The sequence below is a fragment of the Tinamus guttatus genome, unplaced genomic scaffold (genome assembly GCF_059628265.1).
Source record: "Tinamus guttatus ecotype Peru unplaced genomic scaffold, ASM5962826v1 Tinamus_guttatus_pri_ptg000530l, whole genome shotgun sequence".
Lineage (NCBI taxonomy): Eukaryota > Metazoa > Chordata > Aves > Tinamiformes > Tinamidae > Tinamus > Tinamus guttatus.
This window is the reverse complement of record NW_028289064.1, coordinates 1,312,088-1,336,599: the sequence shown is the minus strand read 5'-3', so window position 1 is coordinate 1,336,599 and position 24,512 is coordinate 1,312,088. Positions and strand designations below refer to the sequence as shown.

At 37.7% G+C, this 24,512-nt stretch overlaps 1 protein-coding gene across 1 annotated transcript in view; it reads right to left on the bottom strand.

The window, feature by feature from the left end:
* Window positions 1-24,512, bottom strand: part of PARD3 (par-3 family cell polarity regulator) — a 435,290-nt gene that overhangs the window by 215,327 nt on the left and 195,451 nt on the right. Inside the window, 1 exon segment of the mRNA XM_088534020.1 lies at window positions 650-741. Coding sequence (XP_088390146.1) covers window positions 650-741 — 92 coding nt within the window.

Below are 24,512 nucleotides of genomic sequence, written 5' to 3'. Positions count from 1 at the left end.
TTAAGTTTAATTAATTTAAAAGGTTTAATTTAAGGCTAGGAAGGATATTTTCTCAATAATTCCATAGTGAGGTATGGATCAGTTCCTTGTAATGAAATGCAAAAGGTCAAACTTGCTGTGCCTCATCATTAGGTGAAATAGAATTTACTAAATCTTTAATATAGGAGGGAGTTTCTGACTCTCAAACAACAATAGTTTACAAATTTGGAGGTTTTTTGACCAGGCAATTCCTCTGAACCCACACTATTCTTCCTGTAAACTGTAGGCTAGTGAGAGTTATAAAGATTTCTCCCACTGAAACTCTTGCCTATTCGTTTATTTGCGCTAGCTTTCACCATACTCCTTACAACAACTTTTCAGAATTCCATCACATAAGCATCTCCTGTGAGGCAGAAAATCTGCTGTAGCCTCAGCACTTAAAAATGTCAAGAGTCCAATGCTCATCTTTAACACAAGCTTTTAAAAACTTTTTTAAAGCTGCCTTAAAAAAGGTGCACTAAGCAGATGGTTTAAAATGGAACTACGCATGGCAAACAAAGGCTGCCCTGCTTTCTTAAAAGCAATATCATTTATTCCATAGAGTTTTTAGCTAGTCTGAATTCAGTTTCACAACTTATCATTAAAATAATGTGTTCTACAAGTAACTTACTCCAGGGAAAAACTGGTAGCATTCTCCAAACCAGTGTCTGAATGTCCAATAGGTTCAACTCTACTGTTGTCCTCCTCTGTTCGATCTTCATCCTAGATATTAAAAAAAAAAAACAGCTTAAACTTAGGTTTAATAATTTAACTATTTCCAAATGGAGTTTAACATTCCCATCTTCAAATTACAACTCTTACCACAGTTCCAGTGGAAATGCATCCTTCTATAACTAGAATTATTTTTCTACTGCTGTCTATATCTGTTGTAAATGATTTTTGTCATCTTATGCACTTTTTAATGTACTTTGAGTTTGTTAGTTTTATATCTTAGTCTTACTGTGAGTATAAATGCAATTCCACAGAGGTATCTGAGCCAAAATTTTTTTAGTGGTATACAAGTGAAAGTACGAAATAAGCTGCCAGTCAGCAGCTATGTGCAAACTCCCTTAAACTTCTCTTCAAGTTACCTGAAGATTCAACTGAATGCACAAGTCAATACACCAAGTCTCAGTTTGCAAAGAAATACAAAGAATATAAGGCACTGTAATTCATATAATTACAATAAGACCTCTTTATACAATTTATGACAGGCCTTTATTAATACCATTCCAGAAATGGTTGACGTGAAAGAGTTACGTGAAGCTCTAATGCTAATCAATTGATATGACTTTAATTGGGAGATGGGATTGCTCTATTGCCAAATTTAAAAGGAAATTCAGAAACTAACAGTAAGGACAGAGGATCCAAGACTATTGGTATACTTCTGTTACTCATCATAAGTTTATGCTTTTAATTGCAACCAAACAGAAAATGTTATAAAGTGTAAACAGTAGGATCCGAAGCCCAGATTTCAATTCTAAAAGTGAAGCTATCAAATCACTAAAATGATAAGTGATAGGTTATGGGTTCAGCACACAGAGTCAGCCAATATATTAAATTATTGAAGATATATTAAAGCAAGGCAGAGGCAGTTGGTAATGTCCAATTGACATTTCCACTGAGAGCCGGCCAGAGCAGGAGCCTGCACACATGAGGCTTCTCTGAGCTGCAGACATCCTCGTGCAGCCGGGCCGGCACTGCGCTGCACGGAGCCAAGCTACTTGAAGATTGATGATGCTGCGTTTTGAGAGGCTTTAATATGCACTTCTTCGTCATCTATCTCTGTTAAGCGCTAGGCAAGTAATACATTTCAAAGGTTAACCGGCATCTTGAACCTGCCTAGAACTGCATTATGAATGTAAACCAGAACTCCAAATAAAATATTTTCCATATAGTAAAAGTTGCTTATAAACTCAATACAATAATATGTCACTTATATAAATATAAAAATATTAGCTTATGTCATATTTATTGATTTCATTTGCAGTTGCACATTTGCTACTGAATGGAATGAATCAAGGCTGAGAATTATAAACATTTAAAATCTATAGAAATTATAAAATCATAGGCAGTTTCAGAACCACATATGGGAAAATCAGAACACTTGGAATCATTTCCTTTTAAAAAATATGTGTTCCAACTTGTTTCATAAGACACCTTGCAACTTGTTTCATAAGACACCATGAGTTTCTTGCATTAAAGTTGGGGACACGTGATTACAGAGGCAGGTACAAATATTTTCTGCATTTCCTGAAAGCTGTTATCTGTAAGTCTAATGTTACAGTTATGGAAGAAAGACAATCTCTGCTATGTCAGTAGGTCATCCCAAATGTTACTTTGCTAATGTGGTAATTCTCCATGTGCGCCCTTTTCAAGTAAACATACAGTAAGTACATACACATGTAAGATGAGACCAAAATCACATCCTTTCTCTCAGCAGATGCACTCCCACTCATAAATGATTGCTTGGCTTTGCCATGTCATTTTAGCAAACACATCTAGACACTTACAACACACCTATAGATTTACAGTGTATCACCCATCTGATAGCACTTGGGCCCTACCCTTCCCTTCAGCCCCTACGTGTTTCCCTTGACAAGCTAAAGCGAGTCTGTCTGCAAACGAAGCTGCTGTTGCCTCCTCAGGCTTGGAGCCCCCCCTGGGACTTCCCCTTGCTGGAGTCCTTTCAGCGGCCTCCTGGGCCACAGCCAGCAGTGCCCAGCACGAAGGCCTCGTAGAAATCTTTCTCTCCATCACTTCTCAGGACTGAGCCTGTCTTTGCTCCCTTCCCTGGGACCAGCTCACAGCCCATCTTTACCAAGACCATGCTCGTGTCAGTAAACAGGGGCCTTCCAGGCGGAACCGCAACTGAAGCACCACTACCATAATCAACAGATGTATCATATAAAAAATCATTAACATTACAGTAATCAGGCATGCTTCTCTTCTCAACACAGAATTTGATTCACAGCGAGGTGAATGGAGAGATAAATTGGACACCTGCAGAGGGACTGGACTGAAAATTCTGATTTACTGAGAAAAGCAACTAGCTGTGAAAATCTCTACATCAGGCAATTATTTATTTATTTGGAAACTAGTTTTACTGCTGAAAGGCTAATTCCACCTGTATGTGCGATCATGAGGTAAACCAATGAAAAGGGCATTTAGCAGAGCAAGAAAGTTTCTGAGAACCAAGACTGATATTATCTCAGACTTTTTCTCCAAAATAACTTTTCAGGCAAGCTCCCAAGTTGCCCGAACTGAACCACTGATACCTGCTATATCAAAACATAGAGCTTCTCATGTAACTAATGTGCTCCCACTAAAGACAGATTTTTCTTCCCTCAAAATTGAAATGAAGCAATAAAATGTCATTCCATTTTTGCAGCACAGAGAAAAAACAAAGTGCCTGTTCCAGTGCATTTCTACATAACTAATGCACTAAGGATTGAATTTCATCAGTTCCATTTTACTGTTAATTGAATGACTAACCCAGTGCCTGAGCCTTTCTGTGGCACAAGAAAATGAAGCAATTTTCCTATATAAGGCTCACATGCCATCTGTCATGTATTTAGACCCTAACAGGTTAAATAATATAATGACAATCCTGAATAACAGCATCAAAAACAAAGTCCTTGAAATTATTTTCAACTAGCTTAACAGAACAGGGATTTCAAAGAGTTATTCCCCTTCTTAGATGGATCTGTACTTGTAAGAGCTGAGTTTCTGCAAAGCCAGACAGTAGCTGAATCTTGCAAAAATAAAAAACATACAGAAAGATAAACCACAATAAAACAACAACCATCACCAAACAGAAAAACATCACCATGACTATTATTGACAAAGTCGAGACATTGATCTAAAAGTAAAATAAAAAAAGCTTTGTTTCAATATTGTTTTGGGTCCTACAATAAAATTAACTACTCAGAACCTGCACAGTTATCAAAGCTGCTCCGAGTGGACTCCTAATGCCAGCAGCTCTGCATGCAAAAAAGGTCCATTGCAAAGTTGCCCATTTGTTTTGTATTGTTAAAGAAAATTTCCCTAACCAGTCTTAAAACTACAAAACCTCCAAGTTAAAAAATGTTAGCAATATACTTGCCAACAAAACCTTGCTCAGTATATACACATCAAAATATACCTTTTAGTTAGGCTGCCTGGGATTACTTGTCCTTCAGGGACTCTGCCTCATGTGATATAGGAGCCAGCTGTGATTCCACCAGCTGTGGAGGGAGGACTTCCTTGCTTCATTTTCAAGGCTCTTCACCGCCAGGCCTTCCTTATCTTATGGGATATCCCACCTTTCATTACCAAAGTAACAAGCCCTGCCTCTGATTAATCTACAATGACTGCCAGTCAATACTTATCCTCAGACAAGCACTTTCCACCTCGCATCTATGTTGTTCCTTACATAGATGGTATATACAAAGTAAGTGAGTAACCCTCCATAAAGAAAACTTGTAAGAACCTCTTCATTTTCCTTCTTCACATTCTCCCCTCAGACTCCTCTTTGAACAAACACCAACAGAAAAGTCAACAGCAATCACGGAGTATGAATGTAGTCCAGTCCCTTCAACTCCTACCCGGTGCCTTTGAGAACTTTCAGATCAAGGCGTCTGATTTGAGGATGTTCTGACCTGCACAAGAGCCGCTTACAGCAACTTCAGTCAGAGGCGACGGGCACAGACCAGGCAGGTCAGGTAAAGCTCTGTCTTCCCACAATCACAGGATCCATCTCTCAAACCTGGTATCAATTGTGCCATTCTCTCGGTAAGTGAAAAAATGGGAGTAAATCCTCTTCGGTGTATAGGGATATAATATTAATTTCATTACTGCTTGAGAAGTGCTTGGATGTGTTACTGATTATGGCTGCAGGAAGACAGTATTAGTGAGTACCTCTGCTTCACAGTGATCTGCATGCTGCAAAGCAAGATTCACGACACTGGAAGTTACTGGGCGGTCATTTACTGTGTAAAGGAACAAATCCGGATTAGCATTAAAAAGGAAAACACTAAGTAAAGATTATCAAAATACACAGAGCTGTACTAAAGTTTTGCATCCAGTCTCCAATCTGCACACTTGCCTTGCTGGTGTCTGCAACATGACATGCTGAAGTCATCACCCACTTTCCTAGCTGCACCTCCAACATCAGCTTCAGCAGGCCCAAACCTTGCCAAAAACAGCGCCTGCCTGCCTTCATTTTGCTGTTAACCTACACTCAATTTAGACAGGTTAAACCCCGCCTTGTCTAAGTGTCAGGAAGGGAATCATGGAAGTAGAGGAAGGACGGGCCACCTGGGCTTCGTTGCACCATGTGGCCCCACCGCACAGGGCAGGGGCAGGCCTCACAGTGAGCTTATCTGAACGGCAACAGTCCTCGCACAAAAAATCCTGCTCAGCAGCTCCCAGCAAAGGGTTTGTGTAGTCTAGTCAGCTGGTGTTGTCAAACGCGCCAGCATATTCGGAGAAAACAGAAAGTCTGGGAATTTCAGCTGTAAATTGTAGTAAATCTGCTGCCAGTGTACACAAACCAAAAACTGTTCCGACTTTAAAACTTGTTAATTGAAAAAAAATCCAACCACAACAAAATCCTTGCTGACACAGATGCACAAGAGCTATCCAAAGTAACGTTCTTTTATGGTGCAATTAAACCTGTTTTGTAATTTTACTAGTTTGCAAAGAGCTCTGCAACAAATATTTTTGTATCGGCTGGATGCTCTTCTTATAAAGCACTTGCAGCATTTTTGCAAATATTATCAACTGAAAAAAGAGTCTTGAAAAGGCAAGGAATTGCAACCATTATACTGAACAAGCAACGCGATAATATATGGTAAATATATCAGATACACACATGTCTACAAATAGAAGCCACTCAATACACAGCCTCTGTGTTTTGGAAGGAGAAATCAGGCTTGCTTGTTTTCTAGCTTTTTTTTTAATCTTAGTGTAGAGAATTAAAGTACTAAAAATAGCAAAAAGGAATCAACAGCACATAGCTTTTAACAGGTAGTTTAGGATTTTAATGTAGAAATGGACACAATATAAACACAGAAGTGCTCCTAGAAGACTGCACACTAGCAATTTCTTTTCTCCCCAGCTGGGCCACAACAAAAACAATGCTTATGTTATTAAAATAGGCCCTTCCCTTCATCTCTCTGCTTTTGTTCTCCAGCACTTCTCTGTAATGATTATGGAAGACGAGCCTGTATTTGCTATTAGTCTCCTGGCAGCCGTGTTTTATAAATGTTTGTTTGGTCTTTGCAGCATAAAGTAGGTTCTCTCGCTGTATGATCAGACTGGGAGGAAACAGCTCCTAAGGGACCTATTTCCTGTGTCTTAACTAGCACAAATATACCGGCATCAGGCTTTTGTGTTAATGTTCTCACTTCTTGATTAACTGGCCAAACCTCCAGAGAATGGCAATTTTCAATCAAATCTGAAGAACAGTTACAAAGATCACATGGGAAAATAATGAAAGTTATTGAATTAAAAAAAATAGGGTTTCTCCCTCTTGAACACAAACATATACATGCACATATAATTAGAAGAGAGGTTTGTGTAATCCACATCAGTCCCATACTAAGTGCACTGCTATTATCAATAATTGAGGGAGAGAGAGGAAAAAACTATATTAAATCGTCATCCGCTTAAACAAACCAAAACCAAAAAAAGCACAAAACAAAGTGAATCATTTTTATGAGTTAATATCCCCCTTGCATCTCAATCATTTCTATGTCATTCAAAACCTTTGAGGCAGGGTCATCCAACAACTGAAAATTGCAATATTCATATAGTTTCTATATGCCACACTAATCCAAAATGAAATTTGCCTTGCTCAGTCAAAACAGTGAATAGATATCATATAGACATAGAGAAACACAGAATGAAAGGGATTTCCTGGGTCTCCAGATGAATATCAAATTCATCCCCTGCTATCACAGGCAATCATCTCATATATTCCCTTTAATAAACTGATCAAGCTGAGCCTCAGAACTGCTTGCCTGCATGATGGCACTATTTCTATTGTAAAGTGTGAGGAAATCTTGTCTTGGGAGGAAACGGCTTTTTATGGTTTTGAGAGAGATGTGCTTTATTATTTTGTCCAAAAAAGCAAAACCAAATATGCAATGAGGACAATAAAAACAAGTTTTATACAATATATCAATTAAAAAGGAATTGAAAATCTGCAACAAGAATTTTATTTTGGTGGAGTACTCACCATACCAAGCCCCGCCCCAGCCTAAGCAGGTCCATGCACAGTTATCCTCTCAAGGTAAAAAAAGAGGATGTAAAAAAGAATAATGGCAATATTGAGAACTATACAGCATGACATTCTCGGGGAAAAGATCATATACAACATGTCTTTGCCATGAGTATTTTCCTCATAGCTTGTCTTGGAGATACAAGCACAAAGTGGGTATTTCATAGGACTTAATGCAAAAGAATAAAGTCTACAAAAAACCAAAAACATTTCTTTCAACAGCATGTACCACAGTGAACAGGATGTAATACATTTGTTGCTATTAGTGCTGTTACAAAGATTTTCCAAGGGGTTAGGTAAACTGGACCTCTCTGCTTTCTAGCAATGGGCTCCATAAAGCAGGCTGAATATGACATTAAACAACTTTCCAAAATGCAAATTATGCATTAAGCACTACGGACTCAGCTTCTAACTCTCCCGTGGCAGAGCCAAGCTCCCTATAGCTCTACTCTTGCTGCCTCATCTCTAAAGGAAGTGGCTTTAATGTGACCCTAAAACGATAGCTTTAACGGCAAGAAAAGCATTGAAACTCAAAGACTCTTTCTGGTGTTGATCTAATGCATTTGTGTCAAATAACACAGCCGAAGTGTCTATGCCACCAGCAGAGAAAGTATATTGCAGAATAAATGATTTTGCAAATATTTGAGCAAAATCAACAAACCTACGCAAGCGAAGCAGCATAAATGGAAACTGTCAAGAAAGGAAAAGCATACCAATATTTAAAGCAGTGTTAGTTCTAAACTTTTCTATATTTGTAATGTAATTATGTTTTTGCAGACTATATTAGCTGCTTTGGTTAAAAACCACCAACTTCTGTTTCCAGAGTGGAATCCCCTTCCATAAAGTTTCCCTGAGCTCCCTGGGATGCCTGACACTACAAGGTACTACTCGCAGTGAGTAGCTGTATTCATCTGGCAAGCACTGCAATGAATCCATATATGAGGATTCCTGCAGAGAAGAAGTATATTTAGTGGATAAGAAGAATACGTAGCTTGCCCAACCAGATCACATTTAAGCAACATTTTGAAGACATCTCAAGTGTTGTCCTAGCACAGCATCTATCCCATGGTAAGCCATCTTGCAGCAGTTCACAATTAATTCCCACCATAGTAATCATAGCATATTATAAAATATGATGAGGATGGTAATTTACTGTTCTGAATTTCTGGTGGATATTTTTTTCCAGACTTGACCTGGTACATCTCATACTCTATTATATCAAAGCAGCATATACCAAAGAAAACTTTGGGCCTTTTCCTAACTCCAACTCAACTTGATATACAGTAGTAGCAAGAAGTCACTGTGTTTCTCTATTAATATATCTGGGGATAATAGTCTATTTAGGCTTGCAAAGGAACTTTGCAAACTCTGGATATTTTGGTTAAGGCTAATATGCTAAAGGCGATAATATTAAAACATGTCTTAAATGTCTCAACAGCAGCTTAGGAATGTTGACCCACACACATATGCCTGTTCTTGTTCAAGGACACCAGATGAGGGTCACCTCTTCCTTCCCTTATCAGCTGGCAATATTTGGGATCCAAAATCTACTTTTTAAACATTTTATACACAAACTAATGAAAGGATTACGATATTCAAGATAACCCATTACATAATGAATTTGTGTAAACAGCTCATTTACAGAATAACCTTGAAGAAAAACAATTAAAGCAAACCGAAATACATAAAAAAGTTTCTTATGACTTGAACACACATTTCAGTGCTAATAGTGCCGCCTATTGGTTAGTCCAATAAAATAAGTTTTTGAAAAAACACAGTTGACTAAAAGATTAGATGCAATAGGAAAGTATTAGTCTCCAATAGGAAAGTATTAGTTTCCAATATGCTAAATATTCAAAATAGATAAACTCTAGCACATGCAATGCTTGCAATATTAACCAAATCATTTAAACTGCTTTCTGAAGATCTGATCAATAGCAAATTATAGATATTTTCATTGTATCATTAAAAGGAAAAGTACTCATATCTCATAGCAGATGTTTTAGATCTACATACGATTATATCAAATTACCTCAAATTGACTGTTGTCTTAAAAATAAAATGGGATCATTTTGTGTGACTGCCTAGTTATAGTTTTCATTCTGCTTTCTAGTACTCCTCAGGATTCAAAATGTATCTGTGGAATAAAAGTTTCACAGAAGGAAGGCTATGTTCTTTGTTTGTTTTAAATAAGGCTTATCTGCATACTCCATCCATGTTCAAATCTCTGAAATCATATACTCCTTGTATATAATTCATAAGCTAACACACAGACCACCAAGATGGGCCCATGTAAAACAGATATCGGGCTTCATATTAAATACAGATTTACAAAGTCATACTTTGATGTCAAAGTCATGGGAAATACTTTTAATGGAAATAGTTACCAGCATTTTTTGAAACAAGGCTACAATTACAGGTCAAAATATAATCAAAATCCAAAAGCCAGGACTGGTTTTACACAGGTTTTTTTTTTCAATTGCCTCAAATACTGAAGGACTTAGTCCATTTACACATCCCCTCACGTGAACCAGTACAAATCTAGCCCTTGGCATTCATGTGACAGATGCAATTCTGGTTTACGACATCAGGTACAATATATCTTGCCATCCCTCCTGTTACTGATACAATGTAACTATATAGACACACACACACACACACACACACACACACACACAGACCCCCAATGAACCCATATAATATCTGCATATATAGAAAACTTTGCCACTGCACTGACAGCAGATGCTTTATTTAAATTATTTTATGACAGGAGTGGAGAAGTTTATGGAAAGAATCCAGAAACCATCAATACATCACTAACACACAGAGTTACTAAGACATCTAGAAACACAACAGCAGCAAAAACAACAAAAGTATTTAAAGAGCCACAGCAAAAAAATGTAATTTAAGATAAAAAGAAATAAAGTATGCTCTTCATATGATGTCCATTTGCTTTCTTCTTCTATTAGTCCCCTAATTAAAGTTGGTGGTTAGGCATGTACATTAGCTCCCCAATACATAGGGCCACACTGAGTTCACCTCATTGTAACCAGTGCAGAACAAGAGAATTTTAAATATTTTTTTGGTTTAATCTGACAAATTAGCTTATCCTGTATACAGATAGATATATGTACACACACACACACACACACACACATGTATATATAAGAGAAAGTCATTAAGTCCTGCATGATTTTTAAAAGTAGAAGACAAAGGATACCTGGAACTGGGACACACACGTTTTCCCTACAGAAAACAAATGTGCGTGCCTGCACGTAGAAGTTTAGAGATCAGAAAGATTTCTACAGAGATGTATTAGAGATGAGTCACACATTCTCCCCTTGATATCGAGACAAAGGAAAGAAAATTCCGCATAAATCACTTCACAATTTCCCTGTAATGTTCCTGAATACATTATTATTCACCTCACCTTTTCAAAGACCACGATTTTCATCCTTCTGAGTTTTTTTTTCTTTTTTTTTTTCTTTTAGGAATACAAAAAGCATCTCTTATTTAGGAACTTGAATTTGTCATTGGGCAATTTTCAAACAGGTCTCATAGCTCTTTTATCCTTATTCATTTCTTCTTTTTCTTTTTTAATCTGAAATAGTCCCTTGTTGCTTGATTTGCAGCTCTGTATCAGCATGCAGGGTTTTCAACAGGCCCAGCTAAGCACGGAGCAGCTCGATCCCCCTGAGCACGCAATGTAAGAGTCAATTTAGAGGCTGGCTAGAAGTTCTCTGCTCACTCTGTTCTCTGTCACACAAAATATCATTTACTCACCCTGGCATCATAATAACAAAATTCAATTCTTGATAGTTTCTCCAGCATGGCACAGGACTGCTTAGAGATGATGTCAGAATACTTATTAAAGGCTTTGCTTTTAAAAAATATAATTGAAATCCAATATCTCTTTTCCAGTGCTGTAAAGTCTCTACCTCTGTGGGAGTCTGAAGGTAGCATATAATGCTTTAACTTTTATTTCTTCTTGTTTAGGGAACCAAACTTAAAAAGTTTAGGTTTTATGTTACTAAAAATCACTCACTTAAGTCCAAATAATTAAAAAAGCATAAATTACTATCCTATCATCACTTGCTTAAAGCAAAGTATGTTTTTTCCTCTCTGTCATACACTGATTCACTTTTGGTTTTCATTTTCTATCACTTGTTAATGTATCGTTTATTTCTGAAACTTCGATTTAAATCCTATCACTGGAATGAACAAATATGTTTGTATACCTATATTTTAAAGGTCTTTTGTGCTACCCACCACACAGATGGACAGGCAAGCACAAGCTAAGGGAAACCTCGCTTGCGTTTCTTAAAGTGAATTCTCCCTGTTCCAGGCCCTGCAGACACCCGAGCACGGGAAGCTCTGGCTCAGGGCTGTCACCCACCACGTGCAGGGCCAGCCAGGCCACCCCAGCACGAGCCACCAGGCTCCTGGCTGCTCTGCAACACTGCAGTTTGAGATTTTAAAGTTTGGCAGCTTGATCTGTTACTTCTGTTTTGCAGAATCACATACTCATATTCCATCTTTGTCTTGCAGCTCACCTCATCCGTCACTGAGAAATGCAACTAAAATTACTCCAATTCACCTTCGGTGGGTTTCTTTCATTCTTTTTTTTGATTTTGCTCTTTTGCACAGCATAGATTTTACCTTAGGCACCAAACTAACTCACCATTTTAATAACAGAAAATACTACGGCATATTTCATTGTTCTTTGGTCAATTTGTTTTGCTGAAGTCAACATGAAAAACAATTTCAAACTTCTTAGTAAATGCTTCATTTACGAATGCTCCATTTCAAGTGCCTACAGGGTTACAATCTGGTCTATGACAATTTTATTAATTTTTTTAATCAAAAGCATTAAATCAAATTTAAAATAAATAGCACCCTGCACTTCTGTATTGCCTTGCAGCACAGGATAGTGAGTGCTGCAGTAATGACTGTCGCTTCAGTGAAGCCCTGAGAAGATTAAATGTTACTCTGCACATCCCTGCTTCATTTGAAGAAACTGAGGCACAAAAGATGGCTTTCCAGATCTTCGAGACTGATCTTTAACCTTGGAGGCTTACAGTTTTGTGAGCTCATTGCAAGACAACCAGACTCTTCTTTTCAAAAAAACATCAAATAAAAACAAAAATTACTGAATTGAAGCAAAAAGAAAGAAAAAGCTAAGACAGCACATTAAAAAGAAAATGCCCCTAAGATAATTTCTGAAAACAACCCAAAAGCTTCGCATTGCTTTGGACAGCAAAGTCATCGGATGCTGAGGCGAGCCCAGGGCACAGCCGCCAGGGCCACTGGCTTCCATCAAAGCTGGATAAGCTGGAAAAAAGCATCAAGTCTCTGGGTACAAGGCTCTTTGGTCTCATCTCTGCATTGGCACAGCTGCACGTTCCTCTACAACCCCCAAATCTGCTGCATTACATAGGATACACCATGATCAACAGCCGAATTGCATCTTCCATCAAGTCATTCCTAAGCTACCCAGAAGCAGCACAGACGACTCCTTTTTGGAAATGTGCTAAGCAGGAATGTCTCAGAAATCACATAAATCCTAGAGCCAAAGCTCTAGAAACATGCTGTATATTAACTACAAGAGATGTGTGTATATATATATAAATATACATATAAAACATTTCAAAAAAATACCTCAGTACCTGTGCTGGTTGTACCAGAAGAGGCAGCAGTTTTTCAATGTAATTAAATACTTCTCAGAGAATTTCTTCTCAGATAGTTCATGTTATTCTTTTAAATATCAATAACTCACGCTGTTTTACCCTGAATCTCATCGCTCTCCTTTTGCCTCCACCAGAATCCTAGCTATTTTCTAACTCATCTATGTAATTGTGTCTCTTACTAATGTTGCCATCTCAGCACTTGCTGCTTTTTCAGAATGAATGTGCCTTTCAAGAGCAAATCCCTCTTGCCCTTGCATAGGGCTGACCTATTTTCCTAACTTGTTTTTATCTTTTCACCAGTTTCTAATCCACAGCATAGCTTTAGTTCTGCTGTTTGTCACTACCGAACTATTTATCTAAAAAACTTCATATAAACAACTCTTACTGCGTTTTTCCTTTGCTGAGGCCAAAGCAAGAGGGACAACAACGCTTCTGAGTGCTGCTTCCCATGCTCATTAAAATCTGAGATGTTTAAAATACAAACAAACAAAAATCCCCACACATATGTTATAGGCTTGAATCCCTCTACATCCATACCATCCATAAGCAAACTTGAAAGTACAGCAGTTGTATATGCATTAGAGAGGGATGTGTATTAGCAACTCTCCTCATGACCAAGTCAGCATACAGCTTTCTCTATACACACCGTCTTTAAGGGTGACACAACCATTTTGGAATCGGCTGAAATGGCACGTGATGGGCGTCAGCTGTGATTATGAAGGGACAGACTTTGTTCAACACCACGCTGGAAGAGTATGGTTTAGACAAACGTTTTTCCTAGTCACTGCTTAGTAAGTTAGAAACTCCTTGAAGCCTGTGATAGCTTCCAAATATACAGGAGCCTGGTACCGATTTCTGATAAACCACATTCATGTCCCAGATTAGCCAGGCAGTGAAGCTGGCCAAATCCAAGGGTCCCTTGAAGAAATGTTTATTTTGGTTAAACTGCTCGTGTCAATTTAGTGAAGCTGTAAAAATTTACTTTTAGGTAACCAGGAGAAGTAAAGCAGTATTACATTACCATTCTGAAGCGCATTTCTTTAAACCATGAAAGGAAAAACTTGAAGGAACTCAAAGGAAAAAAAGCAAACTCTGGCGTTTCAGAACTTGAGAAATAAAGCTGCACTGAGCTCTTCTTCTGTATGTCTGGGCAGCATCTTTGGGGACTTCCACTTTCCCAAGATATATTGATTTTCAGACTAACTAACTGAACTAATCCAGCATCCTTTTAACAGTGTTTCAGAGCACAGGCAAGAATCGCTGCAGTAGTAACCACAGAAATTTGGCAGCAAAGCTTTTGTCCAGTTCCTATGACTTTAGGTTTAATGCTGTTAGGACTTGAGTGTTATTTTGTACTTCCTTAAATGCCAATGAATTTGAGAATAGATAGTACTGCCCTACCAGCTGAAGGGGAAGGAGAAAAACTATCGTCATATCAATTAGCTCACACAGATACACAGTGAACCTTTGAAATAAGATACAGGTCAGTATGCCTTATAATGAGGTGAGACTAGGAAAATTAAAGCAAACACATAAACAAAGAATTCTTTAAGGAAGGCTGGGATTTCTCACTGAAATTAATGTTCTCGTAGATCTGTATGATTTGAAGACAAGTAAATATGGGCAGATATAACATACATGAGTTTGCTTAAAACTTGTGAGCCTTCAATGACTAAAAAAATCAGCAGATTCCCCCCTGTTAGTGTCCATACTAGTTTCTACAGTGTGTAAGCACAGCTCGATCCTGGATTACTTATGGACTCAGAGCAGTGCTTTAGCATTATTAATTATAACTTCTTGCCATGATTAATTGCACAAAAACCCTTGAAGAAATACACTGGACACTTGCACTATATGCCTTGCACTAAAAAAAGGAATCTATAAAATTAATGAAATGCACTTGTCTTTCTCTCTTTGCATATATCCATTTTAAATACAGTAATGAACAGAGAGAACAAGAGCAGAGAGTCCACACAAGAACAAAGGAAGACTGAAATAATCTTTAGAATGAAAAAGCTAATACTTTCCTTCAGAACTGATGGCAAGATAATATTACCTAAAGAATTAATAATTTGGAAGAGCAGGCTAAAAATAAAGTGATCAAATTTGCCAGTAAAATAAAGCTTAGGTTTAAAACATAATCTTTAAAAGCCTAATCAATAAGCTTTGAGAGACTTTCCAGATACAGATATATATATGTGTGTATATATATGTGTGTGTATCAAGCTGGTGGGCTGAAAAGCCTAGTAACTGAAGAAATTGAAACCTGAATAAATTTAAGATAATACATACTGAGAAATGTAATCTAGTCTAAGTCTCAAAGGGAAGTATCTTGGAAAAAGTAGTGCTACCTCTCCCCTGCTCTATAATAGCAAAAAGCTCCACAAATTAAATAATTAGTGGATAGAAGTGTAGTAGATCTAATATATCTGAATTTTACTGAGGCATCAAATATTTTTGCAATAAATTAGTTCTAAAAGTGGCAATTCTCACTCCTCTGTCCTCTCAGGGTAGTCTCGATTAATGTAATATGTATTTATTAATATTTTAAATTAATTTTTAAAAAGGAAATTGGTAGCTGTATGCCATAAGATATTAACAAAGAGAAAATTATTCTAAAAGCAAAAGAAAGTTGCAGTGGGAAAAACAGATAGCTGAAAGGATGGGGATACGCTTTAGTCTTATTTCCTAAATTCTCAGCTATTTTCAAGAAAGCAGATGAGGAGTGTAACAATTACGTACCTTATCTGCAGGCAACCTCATGAGACAGTAGGAGAGCACTCCATGGCCTCACCGCCTGCTGTGTAAAACGTACTTCCTTTTACCTTGTTTAAACTGATCTGGCCAATCCATGTTGAGCACAGAATGCTCAGGAAAGAAAGATAACTTCATTTCCACTTCTACCTTTCTCTGAATGTGGCTGGATATTATTTCTTTTGATAGTGGAGAAACAAGACAAATTTTAAAAAGATTTAGAAACAGAGCAAATAGCAAGAAAGGATAAACTCTTCCATCTATGTAGGATTATATTGATATCTCTGTGCATCCCACGCTTACACTGGCCAAAGCAGCCCAGAAGACGGAATGGCTTCGACTGCCCAGTTGTCAGCAAGTCTCTCCCGGGGACTGGGGAGCAATTCTCCTGCTTCAAGCACTTGCACCTTCCCCCCGTTACACAGTTACACGGTGCAGCACACAGACATGCACAAGACCTCGCGTTCGGGGCTGCGTATGCTGAAGCAAACACGTCTGGGCACCAGCAAGTTGGAAGTTCTTCATCTAACCAACTCAGGCCACCTGGATAGTAAGTACTTTAGTATTAGGCACTCTGTTAACAAAATGGTATTGTCAAACAGAACAAAAAGTGACAGGTTTAGAATTTTGCTTTTCCCCCCTTGAAAAAAATCCCCAAAAGCCCAAGTACAGGTTAGGATAAAGAAGGATTAATTATCACTGCTTGCCAGGCAAGAAGGACAAACTAGAATTGGCAGGGTGTGCAAAGCCGTGCGGTGGGGGGAAAAAGGTGCAATGAGGCTAAATATCAGAAGAAAGTCCTTAATAGGGTGATATATCAAACTGTGAAAGTCTCCCAAGGGAAAAGGCAGGACTCCCACTGCTCAACACATGTAAAAGTAGCTGGGACAAGGAACTACAAGATACGCTGTGAGGAATAACTCAGCACATAGCATGGGGATGGTGCAGATGACCTAATAATATAACAGGATTTAAAATGACTAGATAATTCTATTATCATTAACCACATTCACAGTCGTACAAGCTAAAACACTGTTGCCATGGTAATCAATCCTTATGCGTCGTTGCAGAAAATGACTGCAAAACGAGGGCTGGAAATGAACTCAACTGAACGCTTCCACCCTCAATGAACCCAACGTACCAGTCAGCCGGGTAGCTTTATCTGAAAAGGAAGTTTACATCTAGCCTCCCCTGAGCTTTTTAAAATACACAGTAAAGCACGACTCAGGATCTGGCAGTCAGATATGGATTATGTGTAGGCTTAAAATAGCCTGAATTCCAGGTAGGAGCCACAGAGAGGACACTCATTGATATTGGCGCATTTTCCTCCTGCACCAAGAGGGCCCCTCTCTCAACGCCGCTAGAACTTGCTCAGCTCAAAGGAAAGCAAAAATCTGCGCAAAGAACAAAACGCACACACGTATGAGCAGGCACCACGGCAAGGCCCGGCCCAGCGCGCCCAGCCGAGCCCCGGCGCCGCAGCAGCCTCCGCCGCCGCCACACGTGCGGGGCCGGCAGAAGGGGCAGCACGGGGAGGATCTCGGCTCCCCTGGGCTACAGGGCCTACAACTCGCAGCAGTGAACTACTCCTGGTGCTAATCCCAAAACACAGGCTTTACCCTCAACTGAAAACACTCCATTTCAAAGATTTCAAGTCACAGAGAAGCATGGATCAACAGTCTCTGGATCACATGTTATTTCTAAATTAAGTCCATTTGTGCATGGCTGTTATTACAGTGTAATATTTCAGTATGCCTTCTCATCATACATGGGAAGTGAGAACTGGTTTGGTTTTCTGGTTTTCCCCAGAACGTTTCTGAGGGAACCAGGATGTTAAACCTAACTGTTATAAAATCCTTGAAGTCAGGGAAAATTTTGGAGGTCTAATTTTGAAAAAAGAGTTTAAATTGTACCTCGTGTCTCACAGGCCGACAGGGTCTGTAAGGATCTTTATTAGGAAAACTGGAAAACCTTACCAGGTTTTTTTAATTGAAAGTAAAAATTGCACTAACAGTCCTCATCCTCCAAAAATCTTTTCAACAAAGCAGGGCAATTTAGTGGGAATGAAAGCTCCAATCACTCAGTACAAAGCACTGTGCTTCCACACTTCCAGAACATGGCAAAAATGCTCTAGGTGTGTGGATTTAGAAGAAAAACAGTGTAGAGGCAGATCTAAACAGAGCAGAAGACAACGGGTTCTGCTGCACAGAATTTCCTTTCAAACACTGCACTTCTCAAGTGAACAGAGTATTTCTTTTGGCTTTTCATAGTCTACATCATTGTTAAGAAAAATAAATCAAAGTAGACCACACAGAATAGAAAACATACTAACATTATTAGAGCCTAGCATGCAAAAGAGGACACATTATCACCTGTTAATTCTGGCAGATGCTCAAAAATTTTGTTTTGTGCTTGGCAGCATTTCACCAATATTCCTGAGAAACCAGAGGAAGTTTCAAAAGGAAGTAGGCCCATCTTTGGGTCAACTTTTCAAGTAGGTATGCCAGAAGGTAAAAATAAACTTTAATATTTAGATACAAAAACATCTGTATTTGCTTATTTTATTGCTTTTTATTATTAATACTTGCTTATTAAAAAAAATACACTTGACCTAAGGAATATACTAGATTTCACGTTAGAAGGAACCATGTAAAAAGGAAGAAAAATCAGAGCAGCAGTAGAATTTTTAATATCCATAAACACATGTGTGCAAAACATTTGATGGAGGTGTCATATGGTTATTCTTGTACATTGAAAATGTTATTTATATAATTTTTTTTTGAAAGAGCTTGTCAGTGATGAGTTCATGGAATGACTCAAGTTCAATCATAACTGAAATGCTAGAACATATCTACATTCGTGAGACATCTATTAATTGATGAAGATACATCCCCTTTTATTGAAACAGTCTGTAGAACACTGTATGTATGTTTTGTTTCTATTTTAATGTATTTCATTGTTATTTTTCTTGGAATATAAACAAAAATGTTCCTGCTTGTGAAAGCTTCAAGTCATTAGCACCAAAACTTCAGCCAATGTTTCATGAGAAAATTACCAAATTATGTCTGTTTATGATTATAACACAAATTTCTCAGGAAAATTATTCCCTCGTGGGCATTAAAAACTAAATGAGTATGAAAGGCTAGAATGTGTTTAATGTGACCAAGCTAGCCTTTCCCGCCAAAATTCCTCAATTTATTCCAAAGTAATTTTTCAAATCTTAAACTCAGTCTAATAAAAGTTACTTCATTTCAAAAATGAATGCATTTACTAAGAAAAATAAAAAGGCTATCATTAAAAAATCCAAATCGTAAAGGCCAAGAATTTTACTACACGACTGCTGTAAATATTTTTTTTTAATGCAAGTTCATGGATGAGTCAAAAAGAGCATGTGTGAGAAAGAGAATGAAATCCCAGTGCAACTGAGAAATTAAACTGAAAAATCAAATCAGAGAGCCAAAAACAGACATGCAGATGGGAAAAATTGGCAAAAATAAAAAGTAAAAATCATACTCTTAAGTACCAACAGATGTAGTGACTTTAAAATATTACTCCTTGAGGATACACAAAGACAATAATCCCAGGATGTAATTTCTGAGCCATCTACTGCTGCACAAGAGCCACAGAACATACAGTATTGTACAGAAAAAGACAAGGTGTCAGATATAATGATAGCTGAACTACCAAGCTACTAAAATATAAAGCAAGAAAATTAAGATCGGACCCTTTGAAAATAATATATTTAACAACAACAAAAATTAACTGTGTAAATCAGACGAGAGGTGACTCAAAGAATTCCCTTGCAAATTTATAACATTACAGGACTGAGCAAGAATTGGTTATTTCAGCGTTCCTAAAACATTCTTAAAACACTGTATTTGAACTTAATGCTCCAAATGGAAGCAGGACCATACAGCATTGTCACATTTTGCCACATTAATAACTTTGCTGGTCTCTAATCTTACTGAGGGTCCTTGTGATTTCAATCACCACAATCACCGAAAAGTTTCCACATTTGAATTACCAGTATTAAAAAAAAAGCAAAGATTTTAACACTGAGAAAATACCATGTATGAATTAGAAGTTTTAAGCTATTTTTTTGGAAAATTTTTCTTCAAATCAGAACTGAAGAGTTATTATTAGTACTTTTAAAAAAATCGCTTAACACTAATATTCCTGACTGCTAAATAAGCTGAATCAATACTACTACACATCATTTAAAAACTCCACCATCTGAAGCTATCAACATCCTTTTATTCTACCTGTGGATATTTATGTGCAAAACCTATTGCATTTGTGACCTATAAAAGCAAGTAAAAATTTAAAGAGAAAAAAAATGATATTTTTATTACCTCTTTTAGTCTGCAAAGAAGTGGATCAATGACAAAATTTCTAATATTCTAAATATAAAAAATTGTTAACTGTCTGCTTTTAATTTCTGTATTTCTAGTATATAAGTAAGTATGTCTATATACATACAGGTATATATGAATGAGAGCGAGAATTCTGAAGTGTGAATGATAAAGTGAAATTAAATGTTTCCTGTAATTTAACTGGCAAACAGAAAGATGATGTCATGGAATTGGCTGAACTTTGTCTTTTGCACAGGCTCCAAATTCAGATGACCTAGAATGGTACCCTGTTTTATTCCAGCAAAACCAGCAACCTCTAGTTAGCACCAACGGACAGAACAGGGGCATTTGCTGTTTGCCTTGCTGAAACACCATGGAGGCCCTTTGGGGTTATCCAGAAACTACTCAGACCTCCCTAAGAAGCAGCCCCAATTTCTCGCTGCAGGGACACGCTCTGCACTGCATTCACCCAAGCCTCAGGACCGGCAGAAAAAAAATGCACAAGTAATATCAGTAAAACAAAACAAAAAAATTATCGGAACTGAGTTCACAGAGGTTCAGAAATACTCTTTTCTTTTATCCCTGATCTAAACAATTCCCAGTCTACATCCCACAATTTTCTGCTGTCCTCTGACACTCCAGTGCCTCCTACTCAATCTTTAGCTTTATAGGGAGACCAGCGTTTGCGTATCCAGCAAAATGACAGAGTCCTTGAACCCCATTCATTTCACCTACCCAGAATGCCAGAATATCTGCTATCCTACTTAAATATTCTACCAAAATGTTTCTCTTGCAGCGACCAGTTCTACTGACCTTCAAATCACTAGCAAACTCCATCAGCTTTGATGAGAGAATGAGTTGAAAAGAGCCTTTACAAAGAGAGAGTTATTTATAGTGATGAAGAGCAGCTATGAGTAAGAAATAGTGATGGGTTTACTTTATAAAATCTGTGCTTTGTTGTTATAATTATTGCCTGGAAATCAAGATAAATAAAAACGGTATGATGGAATACTTAATGTATGTTTCTATAATTTTAAATAGAGATGCTCACAGATATGACTGCTTTCTTTTGGGGCATTTAATTTAGTCTGAGCTTTGGATAAATGGGTTGAAATTATGAGCAATCATAAATTCCTACGCGTTAGGAAAGTAAAGGTTTTTGAAGACAAATGAGTGTGTTCTGAAGGAGGGGGAAATTAAGCTTTAGTACAAAGTGATTCAACACTGGCTGACTGCCTAGTACACCGCAGTAATGTTAGAAGGATCTGGGTTTTTTTTCAGGTGTTTATTCCACAATAATGCAAATAACAAATGTAAAAATATTTGCAACATAGAACCTCAAGGCAAATATTTCTTCTTGGAAATAGTTGCACATGTACATACACCAGCCTTAGCATTAACACTGCCTGGCTTCAGGAGAGAAGCACTGAGCAGAAAGAAGAAAAAGGGTCCAACTCCAACAGCTCCATGATTGCCCAGGCAGGAGGCATAAGTGCAGGGATAAACACAGGAGGAGCCATAGATGCAGGAAGGAAGGAGGAATAAACACAGGATGAACTGTGGTCCTAAGCCAGTCCAGGTTACGTGTATGGCTTAAAAGTAAGAGCAAAGCTAAAATCATGACCATTACCTCTGGCGTTTCATTTAAAAAAAAAAAAAAAAAGATTAAACAGGACAAAATAATTTTTAAGCTGTGAAAACACACACTATCCTAAAGGGTAAATATATTCAATAAGGAGAACAGCAAACATTCTCCTCATGTTCCGAACAGTCATCCCCGAGATGGAAAGAGACAGAATCTCCATCAAATGAAGCCTGAAACAGTCCCTGTATCCATGCAACATGCATGGAAACATCCATGCAACTTGCATGGAAGTGAATGATGCCCTAATATGGAATTTAGACAACAATGTTTATTGTTAAAATATATAAGAAATCAAAAATTAAAATCTATTTCAGGATCAAAAGTCTTTACAGACTGTATTACAGAAAATCGTTACATTAATGTTTGTGGTGCCCCTTGCTTCACACAACATCTCCGACCTATTGCTTCCTCCAGGAAACCGGAGATAGGCTGTATTTGTTTTAATTCCTTGCACCTATGAACATTTCTCAACTAGAGTCCCAGCATCAGCTGCAAAGTTCCTCTTTTGGAACAGACATTCAGCAAATATCCTTCTCAGTGCCATGAGGCAGGCCACAGTTGCTGGGTCTTATAAAAATGCCAATAATCATTTATTATATAAGATTAAATACAAGAAAACAAAGAAAAGGTTGCTGTTTCTTCCATTTCACATGCAATCCATAGAAAAGGAAAAAATACATACATTTAGTATATCCTGATTTCCTAAGCAACCCCCTTCCCTCCCTCTTTGCTCTCCTCTCACCTCCCCAGCCCTGGAAACTGTTTCAGTTCCACCATTTCACATGCAACACCTGGTAGCTTGAAGGCAAGTTTAGACTGGACTGCTCTTCTAATCAGTTGATGAATGATTTGGCAAGGCGAGTCCTTTGTCTTCTTTTTCTTATAGTAATGCCAATGAGATAAATTAAAATCTTATGGTATATCACATCAGCTAGGTCAGATTACGTAATTCCATTCACTCCGTTGCTGCACTCACTAAATCTTGCTGTGTCACTTCATGTGGATTCATGGCAATCCTCAAAGTATCCTATAAATTACAGTAACCACATAATACAGCCAGAGAGAAGTACATTCAATAATGAAATGCTCATACTTAAGCAATAAAACCAAGATTAAATGTGAAACCCAAAATAAAACAAAAACCCAGACAAATTACTTCCATGTAATTCAATTATTAACTCTAAGTTAGACAGGACAATTCCCCTTTATAGCAAAGTGCAATCGTGTCATTAAAATAACCTGTCCACACACAGACTGTAAAAAATAAGCACCTCTGCTGTCTACATCAGAGAGACCTGATTCTCTGCCTCTTCTGCTATAAAAGAGGACCAGTCAGGGCCTCTCCTCAAAGTACCAGCTTCCTTCTTAGTCACTCAGCTAAAGAAAGAGAGTTTCAAAATCGTTCTGCTGTTATTCTACAAACTAGTTAAAGATAATCTTTCCATTCGGGTAAAACCTGTCAGCATTTTTCTTGATAAAAATAACCATTCTCACAGTTCCTTTCTGTTCCAGTTAGAAATAACGGGCTTGCTGACTCAGCAGTAATTTCCCTGATTCTCACCTGCAAACTAGGACGAGAAGTGCAGAGCCCTGAGACCCATCACTCCGTCCGACTAAACTCAACCGTTCTACTGTAGGAAGAAACACAACTTCTACTATAAATTTATAACATGAATATTTCTTGAAGATAACATTGGCCATATAGAAGAAAATAGCATCATGTTGGGAAGAAAATCCATCTTTCTTCTCTTTTAAAAACCTCTCATTTAAAGAAAGACTCTTATTTTTCCATTTCAAGTCATAAGCATTCTGTTCTGGAACTGAATTTGTTTTGTATTTTTCTTAATCCCCAAAAGTCAAAATTAAACTAACTTGAAGCTTTAGCTAAGCACAGACTGACTTGTAATACAAAATTACAAGGGTTTGGCTTGGCAGCAAAATCTAGTAAATTCTTAATCTTGGGCTTTTTTATGATTTAAAACTGGAAAAAATAAAATGAGGATAAATTTCAGATTTTGAACTCTTTAAACAACTTCAATATGCCAAAAAATAAAACATATACAGGATTATAAAAGCACTGGGCTTTATAAATGCCATCTCTTTTTTCCAAGGAACTAGTAGCTGTCTTGTAGGTACCTGTACTGAAAACCATAAAGCAGGTATGCGGAAAGAAGTAAAAAGCTGAACAGAGAAAACTGAAATGTAAGGGAAAAAAAAACACAAACAACAATATGACCAGTACCATCTTCTCAGATGCAAATGCAGAATTTCTTTTTAAGCGGCAATGAGGCAAATAATCACTTACATTTATATTTTGTATAAAAGGCTAGAAAGGAGAATGAGCATAATGGGGAATTTAAATGAAGAATGCTTTACCAAGGGCAAGGGAGAATCGTCTATAGACACAATTAACAGAATTGGTTTAATACACTTAAAACTTTTAACCTTTGTGGTCTTGGAAGTGGATAAAGGATCTGCATCTGTTTCAGCTTTGTATAAAGGGTGATGTTGCCCTGGAAAGTTTCACGGTGCTGCAAACTAATGAAATAAATCACTGTAATTTGGTTAGATCTATATTCATTAACCGTATTGCCCACCAAGGGAATGAAGACAAATTTTAATTTTACTAATGTATTTTGCTGGAGCGTGGCTGCGGCACTCGCTAATGAAGGGTCCTGTCCTGCACTGCTCATTCCCTCCCCGCGTCGGCCGTCCTGGCGCTTGGCTCCTGTGGGATTCCCAAAGGCGCCGGCTCCCAGCCCAGCAGCAGCAGTGAACGGACAACGAAAATA